This window comes from Camponotus vicinus, unplaced genomic scaffold (assembly GCF_025532165.1).
Source record: "Camponotus vicinus isolate PSW18456_S1 unplaced genomic scaffold, iyCamVici1.0 SCAF_9, whole genome shotgun sequence".
Lineage (NCBI taxonomy): Eukaryota > Metazoa > Arthropoda > Insecta > Hymenoptera > Formicidae > Camponotus > Camponotus vicinus.
Window position 1 is genome coordinate 5,641,642 of NW_028141981.1, and position 27,282 is coordinate 5,668,923.

At 38.1% G+C, this 27,282-nt stretch overlaps 1 protein-coding gene across 7 annotated transcripts in view; it reads right to left on the reverse strand.

Moving 5' to 3' along the window:
* LOC145976494 (uncharacterized) overlaps window positions 1-27,282 on the reverse strand; it is a 304,704-nt gene that overhangs the window by 119,419 nt on the left and 158,003 nt on the right. For all 7 annotated transcript variants that reach the window (XM_083107612.1, XM_083107608.1, XM_083107607.1 and 4 more), the window contains one exon: window positions 8,041-8,178. In XM_083107612.1, coding sequence (XP_082963738.1) covers window positions 8,041-8,178 — 138 coding nt within the window. The remainder of the gene's footprint in view (window positions 1-8,040; window positions 8,179-27,282) is intronic.

The window sequence follows — 27,282 nt, forward strand, 5'->3', positions numbered from 1 at the left end:
ATCTGTGAATAATATAAATGTATTTAAAAAATGCTTAATTGATTTGAATAAAATATATGCATTTCTGGTCTTTTTTCCGCTTTTTTCTGCAAAACTTCCCGAGAATGAACTATAATATAAAGACATTTCCTTCGAGTGAACTTTCGTGTCGTAATACTTAATTCAACCATTAAAAGCTTCCATACTAATTATACAGCGCTTGGACGAAGCACTTAGGATCAACTATGAAGCGTAAATTAAGAAGATATTAAACTCTGACGATAAATGAATAATTTTCAACGGGTATCGTGCAATACAGAGACGCAATATTACATGCTTCATTGAACGCAAATTGCCCTAGAATCAATCATATAAAGCGAATTATTACATATTTCTTTTCGTTTCGTACGATATTGAATATGTATTAAAAATTTCAGTATTTTACTAAAGAAAGAATACTTTTATTGTTAGAGAAACTTTATTTTCTTACATTAAATTTCTAACAAGATTTCTAATCGCTCGAAATCCTTCGCGTAAAGTATAAAATATCTTAAACGTTAAAAATTTACAAAGTGCCACTAATAATAATTTTGGTGAAAAAGTCAAAATTGCAAAGAAATTTGAAGTGGCACTATCTCTAAATCATTCATTCATGCAAATATTTTTTATCAAACTTTTATAAATTGTCAAAATCTCTTTGCAAATATTCGGAGATAAGTATTAACAATAAGTATCCGTGTGACAAATATAAATGACGATTCTCTGCAAGGCGTTATTTCGCGAGTAGCTTTGCGACATCGAATGATTTATTCGGAGAGCGTGTGGGAGCGACAAGAAGTCGTTCCGAGGACGGAGAGACTGCAAGAAATTTTAATTAATTACACGGGGAAATAAAACACCGCGAGATCAGAGCTCCGGCCGGTAATCCCGACTTACCGATGATTAATTGCGTTTCGTTAGTCGAGCGAGAACGAGTCGAAATTCCGCGCGTGTGCAAAGAACGTCGCGCCGCGATGCTCCGTGTCGGCCAGGAAGAAGAAGAGGAGATGTATACGCGTCTCCTCCGGATGGAGGACACTTAATTTCAATACTCAGCCACTTTCGGAGCTCGCTAAAGCGGTCGTAATGGCAATTCGCGCGGCTTTGAACGCTGCTAGGTAGCTGCTGCCACTCGCTTTAGTCACGATTATTAAAATGCACTACACCCCCACAGCCTCGCTTCCCCCTCCTCCTTCTCTTCCAACGTCTTCTCTTTACCCAGTTGCAACCGGTTCTTTTCCTTTGGGAGGTGAGCCTCTCATCTTTTCCTCTTTCCGTGCTTCCGCTTCTTCTTCTTCGTCGAGCCGACCGTTCCTTCGGCTATTTACTCTTTATGTCGCGGAACTCCACCCTTACTACTGCAACTCCCTCAGTTCCTTTCTCCCTTCCTCCCTCGATCTCCCGACATCTTCCGTTCCTCTTGTACACCGGAGGACACTTTCAATTTAAGTTCGCCTCCGCTGAAGAGCGCGGAGCTTTTCACAGACGCGCCCATGCCTGTCCCGACTCGATCAAAGACGAGCGTTTCGACATTTGATTAACCTTCCGACAGGCGCACGTGTACAAAGTACACAGATGTTGAGATAAATCCCTTTTTCCAAGCCGCTACACAGAATTTGAAAATCCTTTGGTTTTTCTCACACAGATTCCTTGACTAATAAATATTCTTCTTTCTTTTCCTTTTTCTTTCACAAACGAAGTGTTAAAGTTTTAAGTATATTACATATTTTTTTATTACACAAGAGAGAGCTAATTGTTTTAGTTTCGTAAAAATTATATTTCTCGAGGGGTTGATGTTTTAGCTGTCACTTTTATATTAATATTTAAAATCTGTTACTTGTAAATTTTCTTCGGGAATAATTTATCGATGATTTTCCTCACAGAATAAATTTCAACTTTCTTACTTTGAATTGGCAGGAGGTCGTGCTTTGCGCGTGCGAGCCTACCAGTGCGTACATATATCCATGTGTGAGAATGCGTGCGTGCGGGTCACATCGGGATCAGCGTGCATGGCTCACGTCAATCGTGTCCGTTCGTATCTAGCGAGAACGCGAGCACGGTTCGGAACGACGGCGAAATCGTATTACTAGTGCATTGTGAGAGCTGAATAGCCCGCATTAGAGCCAACGAGGTTGTAGCAAACCGTCCCTACTCCATCCCTTCGTCTCGCTCACTCTCTCTCTCTCTCTCTCTCTCTCTCTCTCTCTCCCTCTCCCTCTCTTTCTCTCCTCCTCTTATCACACTACCTCTCATCCCGTTTTACATTCCCGTCGCCTCCGCAGCCTCTCTTCGTCTTCATCCTTCCCGCGTCTTTCCCCTCGTATCCACTCTATCCCGTCACACATCCTCGTGCACTACCTACGCTCTTCCGCTTCCGCCACCTGCTGTCCTGTATTCTCGACCTCTCGGATCCAAGGGACCTGCCCGTCCCGGAAACGAGCGTTCTACAACGCTGTTTACGTATCCACGAGCGAAGCGAGAAAGGTCGCCTCGGGCCTTTATGGATCTCGATGTAAATTAGCGCGACCGGGCTATTGAAGTGATCCGGGAAAGCGATACGAAGCCGGGCGAACGACCGTTAACTGCCGTTAGGAGCGCGATCGGCGAACGATCGAAGCATAAATTCTCTCTCTCTTTCTCTCTCTCTCTCCCTCATCTCCCCTCTCTGCAGAAATTTTGATAGCGTTGGTAATATCGGCGCGCGGATCCGATGACGACCGTAATCCATTGGCGCTTTTACGTAAACTGTAATATTTACGCACCTTTTCAAGCCCGCCTCATCGGACCGATAACCGGTAATAGCTCCCCGAAATATCGAAAATACAATTTAAACGCCGTTAATACCAACGATTATCGTTATGCCGGCGGGTCATTCGTTAGAAAATCAATATCTCCCATCCCTGAGAAGTATTTTAATATTGCGTGCAACCGGCATTGAATTATCCCGACACGCAAGCATTATGCCACGATCAAGAAAAGTGATATTTCTTGCGATGTATGGAGTGTTAGATCTAAAATTATATATTTCTTTTTACGAAATTTCTCTTTATGTCGTTAAATCGTCTTACTTGCCTTTTACACTATCGTAAATTTAGTAAGATTTTCTATTCTATTTGTCTAGATTTCTTTCATCCTTGATTTTTTCTCGCTTTCGCGAGTATTTCTTTATTTAAAATAAAAACGTATAATGTAAATTTCAAACAATTCTAGATATATTCTACAATAAATCGCATTTTCGAAAATAATCTTTTCGATTGTTTATATCATAGATGACAAGTAATAATTTATTTTGTATGTTTAAATACATTTTATTTTGATAATAAATGAGAATAATAACTTTTGATATTGATTAATAAACGAATTTTGCGTCTATGTCGGAAAAATCTATTTCCACTGACAATGCCATCAAACTCAAGTCAATTTAGTATCATTTGACACATAAAATCAAGTCTTCCGCGAATGAGCTCCATAGACGCGCGGTTTTAAGAGGCTAAGACGCTGAGTCCAAGTGCGCCTGATCGAAAGATTGGATAAGGAATCCATAAGCTCCGACGTAATCTCAGCATGTTTGAGAGCGCATTGAAATCTCAGAGGACTACCCGACGAAGTGAATTCCTTCCAACGGAGGATGAAAAGCGAGAAAAGGCGAAGAGATAGGGGGGTGAGAAAGGATAAGGACGAGCGAAGAAATCCAAGGAGTTTTCTACCGGTAGATCTGTTTCGATATCTCTCGACCAATGGCATTGCGACGACCGCGGGCTGTGGATTTTTGCAATTGCACCGACGAATCTCGATCAGTGTTATTTAGAAAGTGCCGGCAGCGTTATATCGATCGCGAATGCGTCACGCCATTATGGTCGCCAATCTCTCTAGTTTCTCTCTCATGTTTATGTTATCGAAAGTATTTCATTGTTAACCAAGCAATTAAAATCCGAAGTTTCTTTAATTACGTAGTTTTCACTTTTATTTTCTTCAATTTAAAAAAGCGTCAAATGTACAAAATATAAAAATATATAAGATATTTTTCTCATTTGAATGTTTTTTTCAGGTAGTCAGCGCGCAAACGTAATGTCAATATGACACAGCATTATTATGCATAAAATGTTCCCGACCTTCTTCTAAAAAAAACTTGGAATTTATCGCTGAGGAAAAATATAATCTATCATGATAAAAAGCTTTAATTATTGTAGAATTTAAAAAAATAATTTCCCGCTTTAATAATTAATAATAGAAATAATATGAAATTAATAATATGAAATATTCCAGTGATTATAAAATAATTTTATCGATTAATACCGACTTTTTATGTACTCTGTGAAATTATTCGATGAATGTATAAATTTCTAAAAAATCCATAGATTCGATAACTAAATAATAACTAGATGTTTATGTTATATTAGGGCTAAATAATATATACACATTATATACTAGAAAAAAATCAAATATTAAATCCATTATGACATTGTTATGATAATGTAATATTTGAGAGATGCGGACATTTTTAATATATGAAATTTTAATATATCAGATATAATAAGCAAAGTGTGGCACGATTTTCATATTTATCTCTCAATATAACAAATTCCAAATTCCTTCAAAGAATGTTTTAGCATATTTAACTGATCGTTATATCATCAATCTGTTTTCATTATGAAATCGAGAAGATTATACTGATCGTATAAAATGCTTTGCAAATGTACGCAACTGATGATGATTCAGTTATTTGTCGTTTATAATTTAATGGTTCATAATCTTTCTGTTCAAACGATTGAAGCTTATATAATTACATAGAGAATATGTTGTGATTATCAAAAATAATCAATTTCAAGAAATTAATGTCAACTAGAAAGATAGAATGGTAACAAGCAATAAACGCAATAAAAAACGATTAAAAATAATAACTATTAAGGAAAGAAAAGTTTTTCTAAATATCTTTTGTACGTCTAGCTGTAGGGAAATAGCGCTCGTCGAAAAGTTAATGTTGCAAAGTTAGTTGATGAAAATATATATTATCAAAGTAATTTCCTCAAAATGCAATGAAATAATATTAATTAAATAATTAGAAAAATATATGTATATACGTTTATATACATTAATACATATCTCGCACATGTCGGCGATTGTAAAATCACTAATCAAATGAACAAAATTAACTTCGTAAATTGTATAGCGAACGAATAAAAAACAGCATGCATCTCGCGGCTTGACAGAATCACAAATACCATCGGTGTTTCGAAGTAAACAACATCACATCCGGCTGCAATTGGGCTCTTTTCTTTTTACGATCCAGTTCACGGTATCTCAAGAACAACGGAGCTATCGCAAACTAGCCAGCTGTTCGGCTCGTTCCATTCGTTCCCGCGACTCGCAGTGTGTATCGGATTATGGAGACTACTAAAAATGAACTTTCTTCACAAAGTTTTATACGTTTATCGTTCTTTTCTAATACAAATATAATTGACGGTACATGATCTGATATAAAACAAACGTATCAGTTATTGCTCCAAAATTGTCGCATGTATTTTCAAATATAATCTCTTAAAGTGAATTTAAATACACTTTGCTCTTTCATCTCATGTTTCATTGTATTATTATATTCTATAAAACATCATTTAATAAATAATATTTGCCATCTTTGTTTATCTATCTTTGTCTCGTCGACAGAGATTTATTCAGAGAGCATTTCATTGCTATTTATATTTCTATGGATATAAAGTAAACACTATTTATTGCGTGTCACACTAGTTGCGCAAACGATATTTGAGGTGTCTCGTGCCAGACGATATATGCAAATATCGTCTCACCGCGATGAGATTTATTCATAGGCGAGCCGCGTATCCATGCGGCCTTCCGCGCCGGAAGCTCTGCGGCCTCTCCGCACCGTCGCGTTGCATCGCATCGCATCGGTAACGCTCGCTCGACGTGAAATTGTTCTAACGAACTTATACTCGAGCAAAAGTTACGTCCAATCCGTACATGCACGTATGTACGCGTATACGCTCTACACAAAGGGAGCCGCGCCGACCGCGCTCGTTTGGAGTTTGGCGGCAAAATCCGGCACCGACTTCCTCGCGCGTTTCGCCCGTCGCACAAACCGACTTCAATAAATCTATCTTAGCATATACATGTATACGAAGACTAAAGAGTAATAGGGGAAACGGACAAACTCCCTACCTACATCGCGAAATATGGAGAATAAGAGAAACAACTCTAAAGTGAGATGGAAAACGCCCAAACTATACGAGTTGTTTTGCATAATATCCGTTTAATATAAATCGGAATAGCCACAAAATTACGTAATAAAATTACGTGACTTTAAAATCAAACATTTTCAAGATTTAGAAATTTAATCTTATTTTTCGATTAAAATTTCAAATAGATTTTATAAAATTTCAGTCTGAGTGACTTGATTAATGTCAAATTCAAGTATCGCGGAGAAAATAGTATTTTTTTATGATCAAAATATATATAAGATTTGAGATACACATAACAAATTAACGTATCTATAAAATAACAAAAGGAAATAGTTTCAGTCAAACTGTCTTTGTTGATTCGCGAAATCACCGAAATGAATTAAATGACATAAATCAGCTGATTCACCGATACGCGATACCGTGATGGAATAATATCATATATCGGCGAAATGCATACGCTAAATCGATATTCCTCGTATAATTAATGATAGCTATATTATACGCGTGAAAAATAGCATTTGGTAAGCTTATGCAAAACACGTGTTTTGATACGCATTTAAATTATCATTTTTGGCTCGGATTGCTCCAACCTGCGGTATTCGTCAGAATTCATACGTGGGAGGTACATCATGATATTAATGACGTAGTTAAGAGGCACAAACTACAACGTCTTGCATCGTATTTCATAAATAGAACATTAGCAATTCGTTGGACACGTTTGTTGAAAGCTGCTGTTTATAAAATAATATCAAAGGCCGCACGCGCGTGTGTATAACACATTTCGCGAAACAAATAAATGATTTAGGTAATTTTGCCAAAAGTCTTAAAGCAATGCACAGAAAATAGAAATTGTTCGGTAATCATTTCTGACAGTTTTGAAAAACATGCATGCTATTTGTAAGCTGTTTCTAAATTCACACCACATATCCATATATTTGACTTGAATAAAAAATATTATACTTTTTAGTGTACTTTTTTTTATATGAAAAAAAAGGCCCTGCGTATATGAAATTTTATCATGTATTCTTTTTAGATACATTAAATTAACGGTTATCTTTACTCGCACGTGAAATGTAATAATTGATATTACTGTTGTACCCAGCGGCTGGCCCTGATTGTCCCTCAACATTTCCCCAAGAAACAATGCGCGTGCATTGCACTTGTGCACGACTGTCCCGACGGTGGTCCCTTATACTTGTCGGAAACAATAGGCATTATGTACCGCGGCACACGCTCGACAACGGCTTCCCTCCCGACTTGTTCGAACTAGTTATAACCGCTGTTCTCTCCTACGTGCCGCTGACGAGGAGAGCAACAATTACGTTAATGCATTGTCCCGTGTTCCGTCGCTTAACGACTCGGCGCCCCATCGACGTTTTGCACTCTCGCAGATTGAATTAAATCGAATTACAGGAAGTCGCACGTTAAAATCATTGTCACGCGAATTGCATTGTCGCAGTTATCTTATAATTCATCATCTTGCCCCAAGTCGAATTAAGCACCTCGATTGTGGCACGACGCGCTAAGCGCTCCGAAATTTCGTCGTCACGCGTGAGAAATTTAGACAAGTTAGAGATAAAAATTGATTTTTTAACCTTTGCGATTTCCTACATGTACGTGTCTCGACATATCAAAACTTGTTTTTGCTCATCGGTCAATTATTAAGTTTCGTCCGTTCATCTATTTTGAACGGACGTAAAAATAATCATTTTTCCAATACAAAAATATCGGCTCTTTCGCGGATATAATATGTATCTCGGATATGTATAATATGTATATAATTAATTGATCGATCTCTGTCGCATATTTGAAATCAGAGTCTACTCACCGGTGTCGTTGTCTCCTGGAACCCCGAGACTGTCGCTATTGTCATTGATGAAGGCCTCCGCCGTTGACGTGAAGGTTTGAGGTGATAGCGTGAGGTCCGGCCCGCTCTCACTATCAAACAATTCCAAGTTTCCATTTCCTGAAACATGAAAATAAAATATTGGCAAGATCAGCTTCAAGTGCGTAAATATTTTATGCAAGTAAAATCAGTTAGCTTCGATTATAAGATACGATCGATAGTTAAAATTTACTAATTAGTTCTCTATCGTAAATAAATTTACTAATTAGTTAACTCTATCATAAATAATTAATCGCTTGTCAGAAACTAATTTTCAAAGATGATTCTTACTCGATCGACATACTAGCAACGTCTTTCGGCACATTGTATAATCTTGGAATGCTATCAAGATGATGACGATGTGGATATAAAATTACGTTGTAGCTCGATTGACAGACTACGACTAACTGAAATCCCCACTCCAACGCCGATCGTTTCAATGCCGGCTTACGCGACCTTGTTATTGATGAGTGTCAACAACGGGCGGTGTCAACAAACGAACAAGATTCTTTACGTGTTGAATTTCTACACACTACGAAAATAATCTGCTCAATAAGCAACACGTATACAAATTATGTTTCAATTATGTTTATGTAACATTTTCACAATTATGATTATCGATTCTTTTATGTATCTAATATATATTATTTATAGAAACTTTCAGAATTTCTATTCTATTCAACATTTTCATACTTGTATATTTTTAAACATATTATTAAAAAAAAATAAAAATAGAAAACATATTTTATAAGAAATAAAAGTAACCTAATATATGTATTAATGCAAATATTTAAACAAGAACGAAAAAAAAACGGAACAAAACTTGACGGATTCTAAAGGAAAAAAAAGAAACATCCCAATTATTTTTTTTACAAATTTAAGAAAAATTCTTTAAAATAAATTACATATACATATATCTGTAAAAATTCAAAAATATCTATATATTCTCACTTATTAGCAAATTAAAATAGGTAAAATATAAAATTACGAGAACTAAACGAGGATTTCTCAGCTGCACCAGAACAGCATAGCTTGCATATCTTTCGCATATCTCTTCGCCACTACACTACAACAACGCTAGAGCACACTTGAAAGACCTCGCAGACAGTGAAGATCTCTCGAGGTTCTGGATGGTTTCTGCGATACCCTACCAAACTTTGTGCATTTTAGGGTATTAATCAATCCCACTTACATTAAGTATAATTCCAGTCTTGTTTCTTGATTAACGATACTTTGGCCAAACCGATATCAGATCGCGTAAGATGATCATCCGCATAATGTAATTATTCCGAATATATACATAACTATTTAATATTAATAATTATTTAATTTTGTAATTAAATTAAATTGACAAATACAAACAAAGGGATATAAATAAAAAGAACTCAATATTTAAACAAGCAATAAATTTTAAATGCAATAAATTTTAGAAATTTCTCAATATTAATTTGCGTTTATGTAATTTTTGAATATAAATTTTTATTTACTTATTTTCTCAATATACAAGTAATTAAAATTGATTTTTCATAAAGCCTTTGTGTAGAATTTTGAAATTATTTATCAAGTTGATATCGTAAATTATTTCGCATTTTTTTTCTCTGTATATATAAATTTTAAAGATTGCTATTACTTAAATAAAATTTATACAAGCACCATGTATTCACTGTAGGGATAGATAAAATGAAGAATACTCTTAAAAGACATACCCTGTAAAAGCCTGATTACGATCGATAAAACAACCGGAATCGGTAAAAGAGAAAAGGCACGCATTTCTATTCCGTTCGATGAAGAATGGAAAATTAATCCGGTACGATTTTATGACTTATTAAGATTCAAAGGACGTATTTGGCGAACGCGTGACGACGCAAAAGGAATATAGCATCAGTGGCGTCTTCCATTGCGATTCGTTTCGACGTGGCAAGTGCGCGGCAAATTTACGACATACTCTCGAAGCACCGCGCGACGAATGGCCCCCGTACTCGTACCCGTAAATATTTGACGACAATTTGATCTGCGAGAGTCGAGACTTAAATCCCCCCGGGGGTACGCGAACGAAAGCGGCTTACGGAAGCTCCGTCGTCTCTATGACTCTTCGACCATTCCTCTCATCATCATCGGGCTTACACATCTCCGGATTCGCGGAAAATATATCGCAAATATCGATACACAATGCGAACGTTGATTCGGTCGAGTAATATTGTCTAGAGGGTTTTTTTTTATCGATATATCCTCTAATAAACCTTAACAATAACGCGAAATCGCATTCTCTCAGATCAGTCAATTAACGTTGTGCAGTTGATAAAATAGCGATGTAACAATAATGCGTACATGGTGGACAAATATAGTTTTCTGCGAAAACCTCAAATAGTTATTGGCTTTATATTGATATTTATTTTATATACGATAATAATATTGACACGCATATTAATCTCAATATGTTATAATGTTGCATAATAATATTATACAGGGTGTCCCGAAATTAACGCTTGATATTTTAAAGGCAGATTCTCTGGCTAATTTAAAAACGATTTTTTCTCAGCGAAAATGTCGCGGCATTAATAGTTTTCGAGTTATAAACGATTGAAAATAAAGGGTTTTTCGCAAACCAAGGCTTATGGGAATAAAATATTAATAAAGTCACATTCTTTAGTTAATTTTAGATAGAGTTTAATAGAATTTTAATTTAAGGCTTAGTTAGAAAAATACATGATAACAAAAATTGGGAATATGCAAAAAATAATGATCTCCCTCGACATTTTCGCTGAGGAAAAATCGTTTTTAAATTGGCCAGAGAATCTGCCTTTAAAATATCAAGCGTTAGTTTCGGGACACCCTGTATATATACATATCTACATATACACATGTCAATGATATTACATGCAATTATTCGAGTTTTATAATAGCTTGTGAAAAAAAAGTTGAAAACAAATTAACTCTTAATCAAAAACCATTTTTTTCAAAAATGTACGCTAAAAATAAAAAAGTGAGACAGAATGCTATGACGTAATCTGAAGCGACACTTATTTATCTCCGCGTTAATATGATTGATACTGATGCATTCCGCTTCCCCGGAAAGCAAATTAGTACATTGGGATGGAGACATTCCAATAATCCCGCGTTAGCGACATAGCTCCTCGCCCTCGTTCTCCACTTACGTCGTTAAAGTGCGCATCCAGCTGGACCGAGAGAACGGCCATGCGAGGTCGAAGAGGATGAAAGAGAGAGAAAGAGAAGAGGCAGAGGGAAGGAGAGAGGAAGAGAAAACGCATTAACATACCTGCAATATGCATGCAGGGTGGTGCACTTGTCCGATTCGACGTTGCAACGCGTGCGGGGGCTTACACAGGAATATTCGCGTTAATTCAAAGCGATGGTATGCGCCCGCCGCGGATTAATATATTCTGGATTATCCGTCTGTGTTTGCGTTAATGCTCGCGCCGTTGGGTTAGTTAAATATGTAAATATAAGCGGCATGCGCGCAACGGCTACGCTGGCGAACGTTATGCCTAGTTACAACGTCGACGTGTGGCAGAATGACGAAAGAGGGTGATTGCGATCGCGCTTACAAAAAATATGCGACGTGACGAAGGATCGGATATTGATGCAAATTAAGCGTCAAAAGCCTCGCACGTATATTCACCCTCTCGAATGCAATCAGCATAAATTAAGAAATTCGAGCTTTCTTGAATATTATATAACGCGGAGAAATAATATGCGTTATATTTAAAATTGAATATTAATGACGAAGATGATTTTAGACTTTCAAATAATAAGATGAGAGATCTAGAGGTAAACGCTATACAACACACCAATATGGTCTTCACGCAAAATAAAATGGAGAAGTCTGCATACACGAGAGAGAAAGAGAGAGAAAGCTAACGTTACAGTTTGAAATTAAATTTTTGTTCCCTTCGCCACCTATTAATCATCATAGCGATACATTTAGCTTCGAAGAAGGAGAGTATTACCGCGGCCTTCTGCGAGTAATAAAGGGAGGATTACGCGGCGCGTAATGGAAAATGGCAGTTGCGCAACATCTTTCGAAAGAAAGCGCGAAAGAAAAATGCAATTCTCTCGCCGTTGTTATTAACATCAACCCGGTGGCCGGTGTTGCTTATCAGAGTACATATTATGAATTTCGCTAGCGTGCAACACGTAGTGCTTGAAGCACAGACCTCGCGATTAAGTCAAGTTACGTTTGAAAGCATCAAGATATATTAAAATATTTTCTCCCTCCATATAATATTTAATACGCTATGTAATGTATATAATAATATAAATGATGGAGCGTGTTGTGCGCTCCGTAACAATTTTCCAATAACAGCGCCATTCTCTATAGAATACTGAAATAACAGGGGAAAATTTATTTAACCGGAGCTAGCGCTAAACGACGTCGGTGCAGTCAGGCATGAGAGCTATTCGCGCGGGGCGAGAAAGCGACGAGGAACGAGGAGAGAGGAAGCCGCACGACGTTGATCGCTGCCGGCGCGAGAAAGGGGCGGAAGAGAGGCACCGGATGAGCGAGAGGGTGGGTTGCGAATCGGAAACCCGGGCGGCGCAACCGAGTTTATTCACAGCGCGCGCGAACGAACCCGACGAAGCCCAGATATTAATTTTCTCGATGTATATGGATGAGTCCTGACTAGGCCACGGGAGGAAAACGGACGAAGCGGGAAGGCTGGCAAGAGGAAGGAAGGAAGCAGCGGCGGCGGCAGCGATGGTGGACGTACCTGGGTGGCGACGACCAGGGGACGCCGGGGAGGAGGATGATGTGGTTGTGCACCATCGCCGCCGCCGGGAGGTGTTCGTTCAGAACGGCGAGAAGGGTGGCTAAATTGCTATCGATCTTCCAGCCACGCAAATATCGTTTACCTTGCAGCGCCCATCCACGATCCTTTCGCAGCCGTGTCCCTCTCTCCCTGTCTCCCCTTTCCCCTCGCCGTCGACGCATTACGCGAATATGCGTTATCAGTTTGATGGAGATCCCCGGCTCTTCCTATCACCGATTCTGATAGCTCGACCCGTCGATCGGTTAATCCTCGCGTTCGCGTACCCGTCCAGCGTGCCAAAATTCGGCGCTGGTATATCGAGTTGAATGTTTTTAACGTTCGATTCTCTCTCGCGAAACTTCGGCGCGAGATGGACGCGTTACATTTCAAACATGAACATAACGTATCAAACATTCAACGATATCAAGGATTTTCTATAAAAATATTCTGAATATAAAAATCCAAAAAAATGTATGCGATGATATATAATTATTAAAAATAACGATAAAATAATAATGTGCATATATACGAAAAATAACATTTTTTAATTGAATTTTATGCGTTACTGGCGCGAGATAATAATAAATGTATAAAAGGTAATAATAATTGCGAAATAATTCTGTTAAAAAGCAGACTAAATCGGTGTACGGTAACCTCGAATGCGCGTGTCTACCCGAAGATCGTTCGATTTTCGGTCGCCGGATATAATTTCATTAAAAGCCTCATATTTCAGCGTTCGGTAAATAGAGCCGCCGCTCATTTTACGGTAGAACAGGGACACAAATGCGCTTGTTTATCGCATAGATCGACCAAAATAGTGCATTCCGCGAGCTATCGCAAATGCGCGAATGCGAACGCGCCTCAGCTGATATTCGAGTTCTTGCGAATTTTATTGCAGCGGAAACCGAAAGAGAATCGAAAAAGAGAGGAATGCGTTTAATTATAAGCGACACCGACTCGTCTCGCGTTTATTCGCGCTCGTAATTACTCCCAATTCCCGACGCGTATTCGCGGAATTCGATGGTTCGACGGAGAATAATTAATGAAAATTCGATAATTTGGCAAGCCGATTGCAAATTAAGGGATACGTTCTTCCGGCCGATTGAAAGTAGAAGAGGAAGTGTGCGGATTCGATTGTCGCGCAAAATGACCGACACTGGGATACATAATTTAAAATTATAAATATTTCCAACAAATCTTTTTATGGGTGAAATGAACGAATCAGCTATGTCAAAAATTTATAAATACATTTAAATTCGTGAATTTGACATCGCACAAAACATACTTTTAGTCTCTATAAAAATATAAATTTAACATTCAAATGCGTTGTGTTTTTTTTAAAGATTTGTATAGAATTAAAATTTTTATTTTCATGAATTTTTGCGTACCTCCTGCTTTTCGCGTCGAAACATTTGCAAAGCTCGCGATATATTTCGCGTAATTGTTTTCGAACAAGTTTCCGAATCCAACGCACGTCGTAACGCCGCGAGCTCGAAAGCTTTGAAAGTTGATAATTCGAAAGTTAATTAAACAACGAAGAGAGAGGATACATAACGAGAGGCGAAAATGCGTTATCGCTGCCGCTTAGCTGAATCAACAACGCTCGGCGCACCAAGTTTTAAAGTCCGCTTTATCAGCGCTCGCGCGTTTTCCCGGCTCGCGTCATTTTCGTCGCGCGGCCGAAGGAAGGAAACCCACCCTCCCGAATGCGAGAATTTGCGAATCCACGACGAAGGTCGCTAAAGACGCGCGGCATATAACCGAGGATATGCAAATTGTATTAAGTCTTCCGTACGGCCCCCTTCCCCACTGCTGCCAGTGATGGCGGTCGTATCTTCTGTATCACAGTCGCCCAAGAGTGGTATTACGAAACTTAAGCCGTAGCGCACAAGTGTCGCGTTACGAGTCCGACCTCGGATGCGGCCTCAGCATCCTCTTCGCCTTTGTGCGGCGTAAGCCGCCGCCATTATCTCGGCCGTATCCCCGGTGTCTCTCGCCGGAACTTAAACTTGGCACCCTCTCGCCGCTACCAGGCATGCCGTAACAGCTGCGACGTGGCAAAACCTCCAAGGAATCGATGAATCCTTCTCGACTATCTCGTCGATCTTTGTCTTTACAATGCTCTTTATCACGCGAATCAATGTATTAATTAACCTTCGTACAGTTAAGGCGAAGGATATATAGGATGATGAAAATAATTGCATCATTCATATGAATGTAATTTGAGCCGAAGCTAAAATTGTGGAGAAACTATTATTATTCCATTTTGATAACAGTGTAATTATATAATAAGAATAGTCTTAAAATATGTATCGGATTTTGCATTTAAGTTTTCTGTCTGTTTTCTAGTTACTTCCTACATTATATATAATTTCGTTGTGGCTATCATGGAATGTATACATAATTTTTTTCTTATGCTAAATTATTATATATATTTTTTGACACAAAAATTTCAATATTTATTAATATCAAAAATAAAATATTGGTCAAACCAAAAGTACTCGATACGGAAAAGCATTGCCGCACTAATGCCCGATTTCATCAACCGCGTTTAACTTTAATCTTAGTTCAACTCACTCTTTGTCTCTTTCTAAAGGAAGAATTAAAAGGAGATAAAGAGTGAGTTAAACTAAGATTAAAGTTAAACGCGGTTGGTGAAATCGGGCATAAGTGTCCTTTAATTCGTCAAAAGTATGGTTTAGGATTTATTAACGAATACTCTCTTATATTAGCCAAATCAGTCATTATGACACTATATTAAATTATAAATCATAGCTCATTTCTCGTATACTTTAATATCTTTGTCAGCTTTAACGTCAAGATTTTGAATCCAAGGCAATTTCAATCCGGCTCACCCTTACAAAGACGAGTTAATCATCGCAGACACGCGCTCCGGTAATCACGTTCACGGTCCAATAATCATACCGTTATAATTAACGCGCCGCAATTAAGGCGGTTACGTAGGACGGCCGACAATCGAGCCGTGATTGTCGATTAAACATTTTCGCATCGATGCAGCGACACAATTTCCGAGGCTGTGCGATGCCAGTCTCCAGCCCGGACGCCCTTCCTCTCTGCGAAGAGGTAGCTCGTTAGTTCGCGCCGCGCGCAGGGGCCGAAAGCGCCTTTTAATGTTCTCCGACACCTACGCGCCGTTGGATTTCGCAGGACTCATGGAGCCAATTTTCGAGTTCGAGCGACCGTGAAACGTATTCAGATTCAGAACGAGCGCTGGACACGCCCCAAAATGGACAATGTGCGGCGATGTTTCCCCGCAAAGTTAGTACTAGTAATTATCGGCCATTTTATCCATCTTATTTTTGTTGTAAAAAAATGCACGTAACGTAGTAAGCATTTAATATCCCTTTAAATGCCACTTTGATACGTATACTTGAACATTTGCAATTCATCGGAAGCTTGTATAAATTGTACTACATATTTCGAAATTTTTTATTTTTAATAAAAGTCCAAGAGAGTGTGAAATGTATTGATTAAGTATTAAAAATGGTTTTCATTTGAAAAGGATATTTTTCGCAAGATTAAATTTGCAAAATTACACGAAGTTTAATGTTTACACGATCGCAGTATATGCATGTTGACGTACATTAATATTTACTGATCAGGCTGTCGAGAAACGATATTGAATTTCCCGGAGAGAACTGGAATCTTACATAAATCATCTATAAAAGCTAAAGGCATTATGTATAACATCACCGATTGTTAACAAATGCAACATACAATATTTTTCATATCTCGGGGGGTGCGCGTAAAAATAATATTTTCGTAATTAAACTCACGGCGATTGTTGATGAAGCACAATTTATCGGGCAACCTGCATTTGTTTCCCAATAAAGAGAAAGAGAGAAAAAAGAGAAATCATGAAAATTAGAGGCGCGCAACGAAATGATAGAGCTCTCGCCAGAAAATTGGGAAGTAAATCTTGCGCGACTATCTCGCAGCCCGTTAGCCGCACACATGCATGAATACAGATACTAGATAAAATACGTATCCATGCGTACGTGTGTTTGCGCAAAGAAAGACAGAAGCGAAGGAAACCCGTAACGAACTTCGCGCAATAAGAATTGCAAGTAACACACGTGCTCGCCGGTATTATTTCGGTAGCGAAGTCAATTTGCAATCAGCGGTGCAGCCGTTCTCCCCTCGTTTTATTCCCCTTCTCTCCCGCAGAGCCGACAGAGAAAGAAGAATACACCCTGTATTTACCATAATGTGATAAGAGACGAAGGGTATCGTACATTTAAATGAGTCCGGGCTTTTCCTCCCTACATGCGTCTTTTTTCTCGTCTCTCTCTTTTTCTTTTTTTCAATGGGCTTCCTTATCCCTTTAAACAGTTGCTAGTCGCACAAAATCCCTGTGAAATCCGGAGAAAAGTGGATCTTCCTACTCTCCGAAATTGCTCACAAATGTGTTCATTCGCATACGACTATAATGAGATATTTAGGAACACAATCTGTTCTAAGCCTTTCGCCTGTGTGCAAAATAAAACTCCCTCTCAAAACAGATATATTAATGCATGCAAACTGTTTGTTTTCAATAGATAAAGAATATTTACTAAAATGTAACATTGCAATCTATGCAAAAGTTTCGTTAAAAATATGTATAATCGAATTTTTAACAAATTAATTTTTCTATTCTATACATTTTATAAGTAAAATTAAATTCTATGCAATTTTTTACAATACCTGGATGGACGCGTAATGATTCATATTCATGTAATCGTGCGACGATTGTTATTTGATGATTAACAGATATGTAAATACGTCAGATATTCAAATATCAATGACCAAAATGTTTGTCGAACATTCAATGAAACTTTCCCTAATCGCGCATCCATATACCGCTTAATAAATATCGATCATTTCTTTCCTCCTAATGTAATAGTAATTAATAACTGTAATTAATAATTCGATTTAAAAAATGTAATTAGTAGTGCCAAATATGAAATATATCTAGTTTGAAAATATAATTCGAATATATAATTTTATCTTAAATTATATTATAAAAATTATGTTGAATATATGTATTATTTTAAATAATTGTTTAGTATTAAGTAAAAATTGTTAATAAAATCGAAACAAGAGAATACACACACAAGACGAGATTTTTATTACAAAGGCTCACTCAAGACTAAGATAAGATTTAAATTTTCGAAAATTTTCTCTCAGTACCAATCATTTTACAAATATTATCTTGTCTCCAGTTTTGTGCAATGCTATATTAAGTATATCATTGTATATTTCAATCAATGGTAAATAATGTCCATTTTTTATTCTGGAATTCACACGGTAATATTGCTTGCACGCTAATGCATTTTCTACTATGAGTAGGAAGAAAAATTCTTAAGATGTACGAAGAGAAAGAAAATATTTTCACTGCGTTCTTTCGTCGCGTTCAAGATGTTGAAAAGAAATTAAGTGGAACTTATATCCTCTCAAGTGGATCAGTACACACGTTAAGCCACATCGGGTTGTTTACAAGTAGCTCTCTTTCAAGAGTGAAGGAAGTTTCGTTAAAAATTCCGTCTGTGTCAACCTCACTTGCTACGGCTCGCTCAAAAAGCATCCGTTGAAATGGTTCTTTCATTTCTTCCTTTTTTTAATAATAAATTTTCTCTATTTTTTTGCTTGCAAAGTTTGTAATTTAAATTTTACTAACAATAAAAACAGACTAGTACAAAAGTCTATTACATGATATTCTAAATAATAGATAATATTTCTCTACCACTTAGCAGTAGAGAGATCATTTATTTATTTTGAAGAATATTTGCTCGTATAAAATAGTTTTTACTATCGTCAAGAGATAAAATTAACTACTTATTTTTAACAAATGTTAATTACTAATCTCTCATATCAACAGAAAGATTATTGGCGAATTATCACAAAACTATATACCAAGATGTAGTAATTTTTTAAATAAATTTTAACTGAAAAATTCTAAGCTCACAAATTATTAAATCATTATTAAAATATTATTTAGTTTTACTTTAAATTTTTCATAGATTATCACAAAAAATAATTTATTTTTAAATAAAAACTGTATTAATTTTTATTTTTCCATTAATCTTTCTATCTCGTAATGATTTACATTTCTAAGTATCTCAGTAATATGTAAAGTGGAAGCCAGGTGCACTTAACTATGTTGTAACGAAATGACTCCGTGGAATAGATATAGAAAGAGCGCTGCTTAGAAATGGTCGTATGCATGCCAAATGTAACTAAAGTATCATAAACGAGCCAATTTAACAAGGCAGAATATAAGATAGAAGGGAATATATAAAGCGAAAAGAGAAATGGGATCGATAGGTAACTGAATTCGAGGATATTCAAATTCTCAAATGCCCAAAATCGTCCCATATCTCTCCATCTATACATCAGGTTTCCCTATCGAGATAACTTTGCCATTTGCCTAAAGCGTTTCGCGATATGAGTGCCTCGATCGCGTAAAAGAAAGTATGCATCTATTTTTGCCACTTTACATCTGTGCCCTTAAAAATGCGATCTCAACTTTGGTCAAAATATTTAAATGGAATCAAATCTCGAAGATCTATAGATTATTCATTTTATAAGTTTCACAAGATCCATAATAATAATAATAATTGTATTTGTTAGAAATATATATGCACATAATAGGAATAAAAATTTATAAAATTAAACATTTTTAGAAATTCTAACAAAATTAATAAAAAAAGTAAAATATTATTTACTAAATTTATTTTGCTTTTACTAGTCAAATTTACTATAACATTTACTATGAATTTAGTAAAAATACTTTAATATAGACCTTACATCATGATATATATAAATCTATACAAAAGAATGACATTTTTTAATTAGCAATATTATTTCTTTTTCTCCCGAAATTTTCCAAATTAAAAAATTATCTATTGAAATGCTTATAATATTATTTGATTAAAAAAAATGACGATTTTTTAATGTAATTAGAACTTTTGAAAAGGCAAAACAATGCACGCGCATATTCGGAATTTAAATAATCGCAGGAGGATAATGAAGGGCATCTCATTTATTAAATGACGCGTTATGTTATTATAAAAATGCAATTTCGTTCGCGCATAATTTTAGTTATATTTATGCAGATTCACACATGTATTCACACGCACATTCTCGAGGGTCTTTTCGTAATCATCATCCACGCGAAAGGATGAGCGTGTCTCGCTATATAACGTGGCTCGCGCGTCCCACGTCCAGCTATGCAACGAACATTAATTAAATCGAGTAGGTCGTGTAGAAGAGGGAGGGGAGAACGTCGGCATCCCTTTGAGCTTGTGGCAGTCGCTATCGCAAATTAAAGTCCGGTTTGGCGCGCGTGAAAATAATTCCGCGAGCGCGCGCGCGCGCGCACACAGATTCCGCACGCTCGACCGAGTCTCGATTCGGAATATTTATTCGGCGAGCCGGATTTATCGTTGCTCCTCCTCCCACCCTCCTCCTTCATCCCTCTAACGCTTCCAGATATATCTATATATGTCGCTCGAATATCGCATCCTGTATGGAAACGCGCCCGTGGACGCGTACTTGGAATAATCCTCTCGAAAATATCAAAGAGTTCCCGAACGCCCAGTCTTTCATAATTCCGGCACATGTGCATTGCCATTGTTTGAATCTTGTTAACTATCGGAATTCTCATAATTACTGAACAAAAAGAAGAAATGTTAAATCCTACAATAATCTCAGCTTCATTTGAGATATTTTTCGATCGTACGATCTCTTCGAATATTGAAAGGACTGCTCACAAGCTTGTTCACGAACAAATGCAAACGTTAATCTCCCAATAATTCACCTTCCGCGACAAGCCAATTAGACAGTATACTACGCTTACTACAGGCGTCGTGTTTGTCATATCAAATGGCCACGTATCTAATAGCTCTGATCCATCGCGCAATCTCCACGCGAACTCTATTTCCCCGTCGTCGTAAACTCTCGTTAGATTAAACCCGAGTTTAAACGTTCGGTGCACGAACGCGCGACGTTCTTTTCGGTCTCGGGAAGAGTCGCGGCTAAATAAACGCCGTAACGAGCCGCGAGGCAATGGTAATGACGCGGTGGACTTTATCGCGCCAATGGAGGATCCGTAAATTTTCATTAGGCCGACGTGGTATGGGAAAGCTCAGCGGTACCCTTCCGGTTCTCCTTTCCCGTTGCGTTGCCTCCCCCGGATCTTCCGCCCCGATCTCGCGCGCGCGGGAGCTATATTTTTTTGTCCGACCTCTCGGTCGCGTCTGCAACCTCGGTTGGCACACTTAATCAACTCTCGTTACGGTTTAATGGCTTAATACCGTACCAGTAGAATACATGGGAATCTCTTGGTCGCGGGTTAATTCAAATTTAAACCGACGATACTCTTTATCGGGAGTTCAAATCAGACGAAACGGGATTCCCAATTTATTCTTATGCAGGCCGCTAAATGGTTGTCCAAAGAACTCTGTCGTTCGACAATTGCCACGGTTAATTTTTCGCTTTCTTAATAATCTCTGCAATGGAATCTCGATATTTTGCAAGACGCGGTATTTTCTTATACTAGTTTTTACTTATGCGATATGGCTAGTAATACAAATCTATTGTTAATTAAATCTCATTATTTGCGACTTTTATCTTGATTATAAAGTTCATCATAAGATAACGTAATTTAATTTAATTTATATAATAGAAGGGAATTTTAAATCGTGTACCGTTCTCTAGATTCATACGCGATATTTCGACTTCGACGTAATCTTTCTCTCCTTCTCGTTCCGTCTAATTCAGGCTTTATATCTGTCCGTAAGTTATGCATAAACGTTCGCCGTCGAGTCGTACTAGCGAAATAGCGCGCTTATGCTACCTATTATCCAGACTTATTCAGGAAAGTAGGGGCTTCTGCCGAATACTATTCACGACGATCGATATGGTGGAGGTGGTTTCCGTTCTTTTGTAACGTTCCAGGATTCAGCGGAGCGTGGAATACCGTTGTTAACAGCGCGCGGAATATTCATGTATGCGCAAAGTGCATGTGTGAACTGTAACGACGGCAATCAAATTTCGCTACCGCAACAGCGAGTATGCGACCGCGAGAAAAATTCGAGATAAAAGGGCGAACGGGATCGAAGGATTACCCGTTGATGCTCGGCGATGGTAAACGGTGGTGGCTAGATTGTTAAAAAAAAATTACGGCTTTATGGAAATTTGTGTTCGGATCTTTTAGTTGCAAAAGAGAGGGAGATAGAAAAATAGAAGAGAGAGAGAGAGAGGATCAATTCACTTATAGATTGGCGCGGCAATTTTCTCTCCTGTCTGACTAAAGTTGCGCGATAACTTGGATCAAATTAATTTTCTCACTTTCCGAAATTCCGTAATCAACTTGATGTAATAAAAGACGATGATTATTGTAAAGAGGCTGCAAAAAATTATGAAAATTTACACCAGATACTCCAATTGTTTTATACATATTAATGACTGAACTAAACATGTGTGACTGAATGTTGGCTTAATTCTTATCAAATTAATTCTAATAATTGGAATTAAATTATCGTTGTATTCCGAGACGTAACACAAAATTATAAAAGTGTGTTAGTGAATGTAAACGTAGTTAGGGTTAACGTATGCACCCGAACGACTATCGTTACGTACGTTATCGATCATCGTCACATGCTTAAGTAGATCATGGATTGTACGTAATTAATGTATGATTACTACGACGACCTCTGCCGTCACCGTGCTCTGGAGAATTTCCGCGACAGCCATCAGGGGACTCGACGCAAATCGATCCGATAATCGCGAGATCGCCGCCATTCCCTACGGAGTGTGCACTTAACGACCGTTCTAGGAGCGATAAACTGCCGATTCGAATTGCTCGAGCGCCGAGTTGCTGCAACCGCGACCCTGGAAGATTCGATCGGAACGACAGAATTCAATATCCAGAATGCACAAACGGATAGGAGTCTCCGGTTTCATCGTGCACCCGTATCAATATTGACTCAGCGCTGCTGCCGTTAATACCGACAACCCGTAACCGGCCGATAGATAGGTCTTGCAGATCAGAAAATGGATCTGTTTGAAGATTACGCGCTCGAATATCAATAAGTTGGCCCGTCAATTTTTGGCGCGCAAATTACAGCTTTGATCGCGAATATTTTGCGAGGGAAAATCAAAAGAAAAGGATTACCACAAAGTTATAGAAATTAGAGATGCGCGACTTTTTCAGGCGAAAAGATATCAAAAATGTAACGATATAAATACATTATCCACCTATTATTGAATTTTATCTTTGTCTACTATCTTGCGTTCCGTTACACGAATATTTATGAATATTTGACGACATTAATTACTGGCATTTACTGTCCAACAGCTTATCCATTACCGGAAAAAAACGAGACGGCGATTGCATCAAAGTAATATGTAACAATATAAATACAACAACAAAATAACAATATAAATAACTGGAGCGAAAAAATGGATATAGATGTGAAACGAATCCAAATAAAATTTTAGGCGGCAAATGTGTGTGTGTGTGTGTGTGTATGTGTATACAGCATGTAAAGAAATTCGGACATGATTACGAGTACAGTGTGTCGTGTATATATCAATACGTCTTTGAACGAATGATGGATGTTACGGTTGACGTGCGACAAGGGGAATCTTTTTCGCGTACAGCTCGTTATTTTCGGATTAATCTCGAGGCTGCGCACGAAACGCGAAAGAGGGAAAGAGTTACGTTTCGGCGAGTCGGATGGGGGTGGCGAAACGAGAAGATAGGAAAAGGAAGGGAGGGATGATGCGGATTCATTCGCGTACAAACTTTAATTTACGATGTAAATTCCGGGAGAAATTTTGCAGACTAATTTTCTACCGCCGGCTGTCTTTTACGTTGCGCATCAAACTTTCTCCTGGCTTTTCTCTTGTCAGCATCGCGCTTTCTTCTAATGAGGAAAAATGTAATAATCCATCGTTGCGTTGGCCTAGCACGAATTTCGATCCTCCTCTGCGGATGGAGAAATCAATGCGATGCTACAAATTAGCATATTAAAATATGACCTAAATATTCGAGATATAAATATTTTGCGCGCAAAAATAAAAGACTCGTGAAGAAATACTGATAAAATGATTTTCACGAATGAAAAATAAATATATGATGTATTTTGCAATTAAAAGAGAAGCATATTTTTTAGTGTGCTAACAAAAATAAAAAAGCAAAAGATGGTATATATTCATGTATATAATACTGATCCTATCAACTTTTTCTCAAACATCCTATTGAGAATGTGTTGAGATATCAATATTCTATACAATATATAATAATTATGCCTTCTCTTTGTAGAATATGCGACACATATACAAAATTTCGCAAAATATATTCGAGGGCGGTTTTTCATGGACGAATCGAACGGATATATGGCACGTCGAGTTCCGATGAAAAGCACCGTTGTAAAAAATAATCGCGGCGGCAAAAACACGCGTCTGACACGTCGGAGCTGGCCGACTCCGCTCTCTGCCCTTTGATCCCTTTTTAGTTAGCGATCGCGCGATTGGCGCTAAAAGCGCGCATCCTGAATGTATATGGGTGGCTTGTTTGTCGGCGACAGCGCCTTTATCTCTCGGCCGGAAACACACTCTCCCCGGTCGAGGGATCGACCTGCGATATTTCGCGAGACATTCCCCACCAAGTATAAATTGCAAGCTCCGTTGGTCCTTTTATTATTTTCGTCGCGGCGTGCGATGTGGGCGAAATCGATTCGTCCGTTCATTCGTTCGTTCGGCACATTGGATGTAGCCGTATCGCGGGTATATACATTTGGTTTATCCAACTCATCCTTGTTATTTCTCGGCCGTTACGGTTGCTTTTGCTGTATTTTGACTTCGGAAAATATAACGGAATTCTCGAACTAGAGAAGCATCGCGAATTCTTGCACGGGGAACGAGATTAACAAAACGTACTTTGGAGATTTTACGTCTGTCGGATATTTGTGTTCTCGACAGTCACAGATGCGCGCAAATGATGAAAAAAATGTTACATTAATCTAATTCTCCGCGAAATATTATATAATATCACTGGTAGGATTAATCGATCATCATTCATTCATGTGTTTGACGTTACCTTCCTATTAAAAAAGTTAAACTTTAAATAATTATCGCTATGTCTGTCACGAAGGAACAGCGTCACTTCCTAGCTGGTCATGCCCGGAGCGGCGTGTATGACACTGCGAAAATTTATTCCGCCTGGTTACAGTTCCGCGCACGTGCGCTTCTAGCGCGTCCGCGTATTTGTACGCGCCTCCACACGTATACCAGGCACGTGCAAAGTTGGGGTCGTGGCAGTTGCCGGTTATGGGGTGTAGCTGGCATGGAGTCAAACAGCGTTCATAATTTACGTAGTTTCGTCCGCGCGACCGCGACGGGACGCGACGCGGGGATCATCACCGCGCCACCGAGAGAGCCGGATATCACAACAATTTTACTATGCGCCGCATTCCGCCCTAAAACGCCCAGCTGCCATTCCACGATCCGGCGTTCTCGTCACGGCAAAATATCAAATAGATCCGGCGCAAACGCGCGGGATCATTTATCAATAAATATTCATCGTATATCATAAATCATTGCGACTGGGTTATTCACACTTATTCCGTTGCAAACGCCAAACCTACAAGCGCAGTGACGTGACTTGAATGCACTGAGACTGACGTGAAAGTATACAACAGCTCCATCCTTGATAAATATATTCCTGATGTATGTATGTATGTACATATGTATGTATATATGTATGTATGTATGCGTATGTGTATGTATATAATAGAGGTTGTTTAGTGATTTTATATTGTATATTTGTGTATATCAATTTATCTGAAATAAATTCCATATAAATTTCCAGTATTTTTAAGTTTTCCAATTTATTGAGTTTATCACATTTTAAAATAACAAACTTTATATGCTGTATTGTAAAATATGATTTACAGAAGAAACAAATAAATGGTATAAAGAAAAAAAAAACAGAATTATATAAATAGCAAAATAACATATATAAAAATATAAAATAACGTGTAATAAATTTATGAAGAGATATGAAAGGTATTTTAAAAAATAATACGTCTATTATATCAGTTTCTATGTTCATCGTAAACATATATGTTTTCGTTGTAGTAAACACATGACGAAAAATTACATTTGCAGTTATGCGCAGCAAATTCCGGCAATAGTAAGATTTTCAAGTGGCGAAGCCACTTGAATCGAGATTGAACGAGTGTCGAGCAAACCAATAGTGCGCACGATTTGTCCAGTCAATCGCGGTAAACGGAAGAATCGGCGTTTTAGGCGAATAACACTCTGCGGGACACGTGACGCAATTTCGTGAGGAATGGAATTGCGCGCGGGCAAGCAACGTGCCTGCTAAACGAATTCTCCGCGGACGTCGCAGGTTACCGGGACAGAAAGGGAGCTGATATCGAAGGGAGTTTCGGAGTTTGCAACGTTGCTCTGGGGAAGAGAGGGAAAAGAGAAGACCTAAGGGGAGCAAGCATGAAGTTTTCAAATGTTGCAATGACGGCAAATTTTGCAAACACAGAAAAATTTGAATCGTCAATTCTTAAAGCCGAATCAGCATTTTCGCGAATACAAGATCCGCGTGAATTTAACGGAGTGAGGGTGTATGTGTTGTTCAGATTCTGGTTAAAAAAATTTCTCCACCATATATTGCAATTAACGTTTTAATAGTAGATGTGCCATCACATAAAGAACTTTTAGATATAAATCTAGCAAATTATTTCGTGATTTTTTATATATGTATTTGATCGTTCGATTTTTTTACATTTTAAGTAAAAGGTTTAACAGAAAAATTGGCCAATTTGTCGTCAGCCACTCAATTTCTGATTTAAGCTCCGTTTACCCTGGTCTTTGAATTTATGGAATAAAGTTTGAATTGCACTGCGCGAGTGAACCACGCACGCACAGGCATTTTACGCCGAAAGTTGCAGAAAAACGCGACTCATCTGAGACGTTTCTCCCGATCATATTAAAAGAAGCAGTCCCTCGTGAAAAAAATGACGACGATAACGACGATGCGTACCTGAGGCAATCGGGAAACGGAGTAAGTGTACGAAAAGAACGGACGCCCGCGATTGTCCCGGGTAGGAAAACGGCCGAAAGTTCTGCATGTTCGGCTCGCAGCAGTTTAAGTTTCCGCGGGGCTCCAAAGTTATAACGAGAATTGCTCTCTCTCTCTCTCTTTCTCTCTCCTGCCATGAAGTTTTCCACCTCCGAGTTCCATGAGCGCGCGTACATACCTTACCCCATTTTTCTCGCTCTTCCGCTCTTCTGCCGTCTCTCTCAGCCTTTGCATTTTTTCCGTAACATCCATCTCTTTCTCTCATCTCTATTTATGCGGCTACTGCGGAATTGTTCGCGTGTATATCCC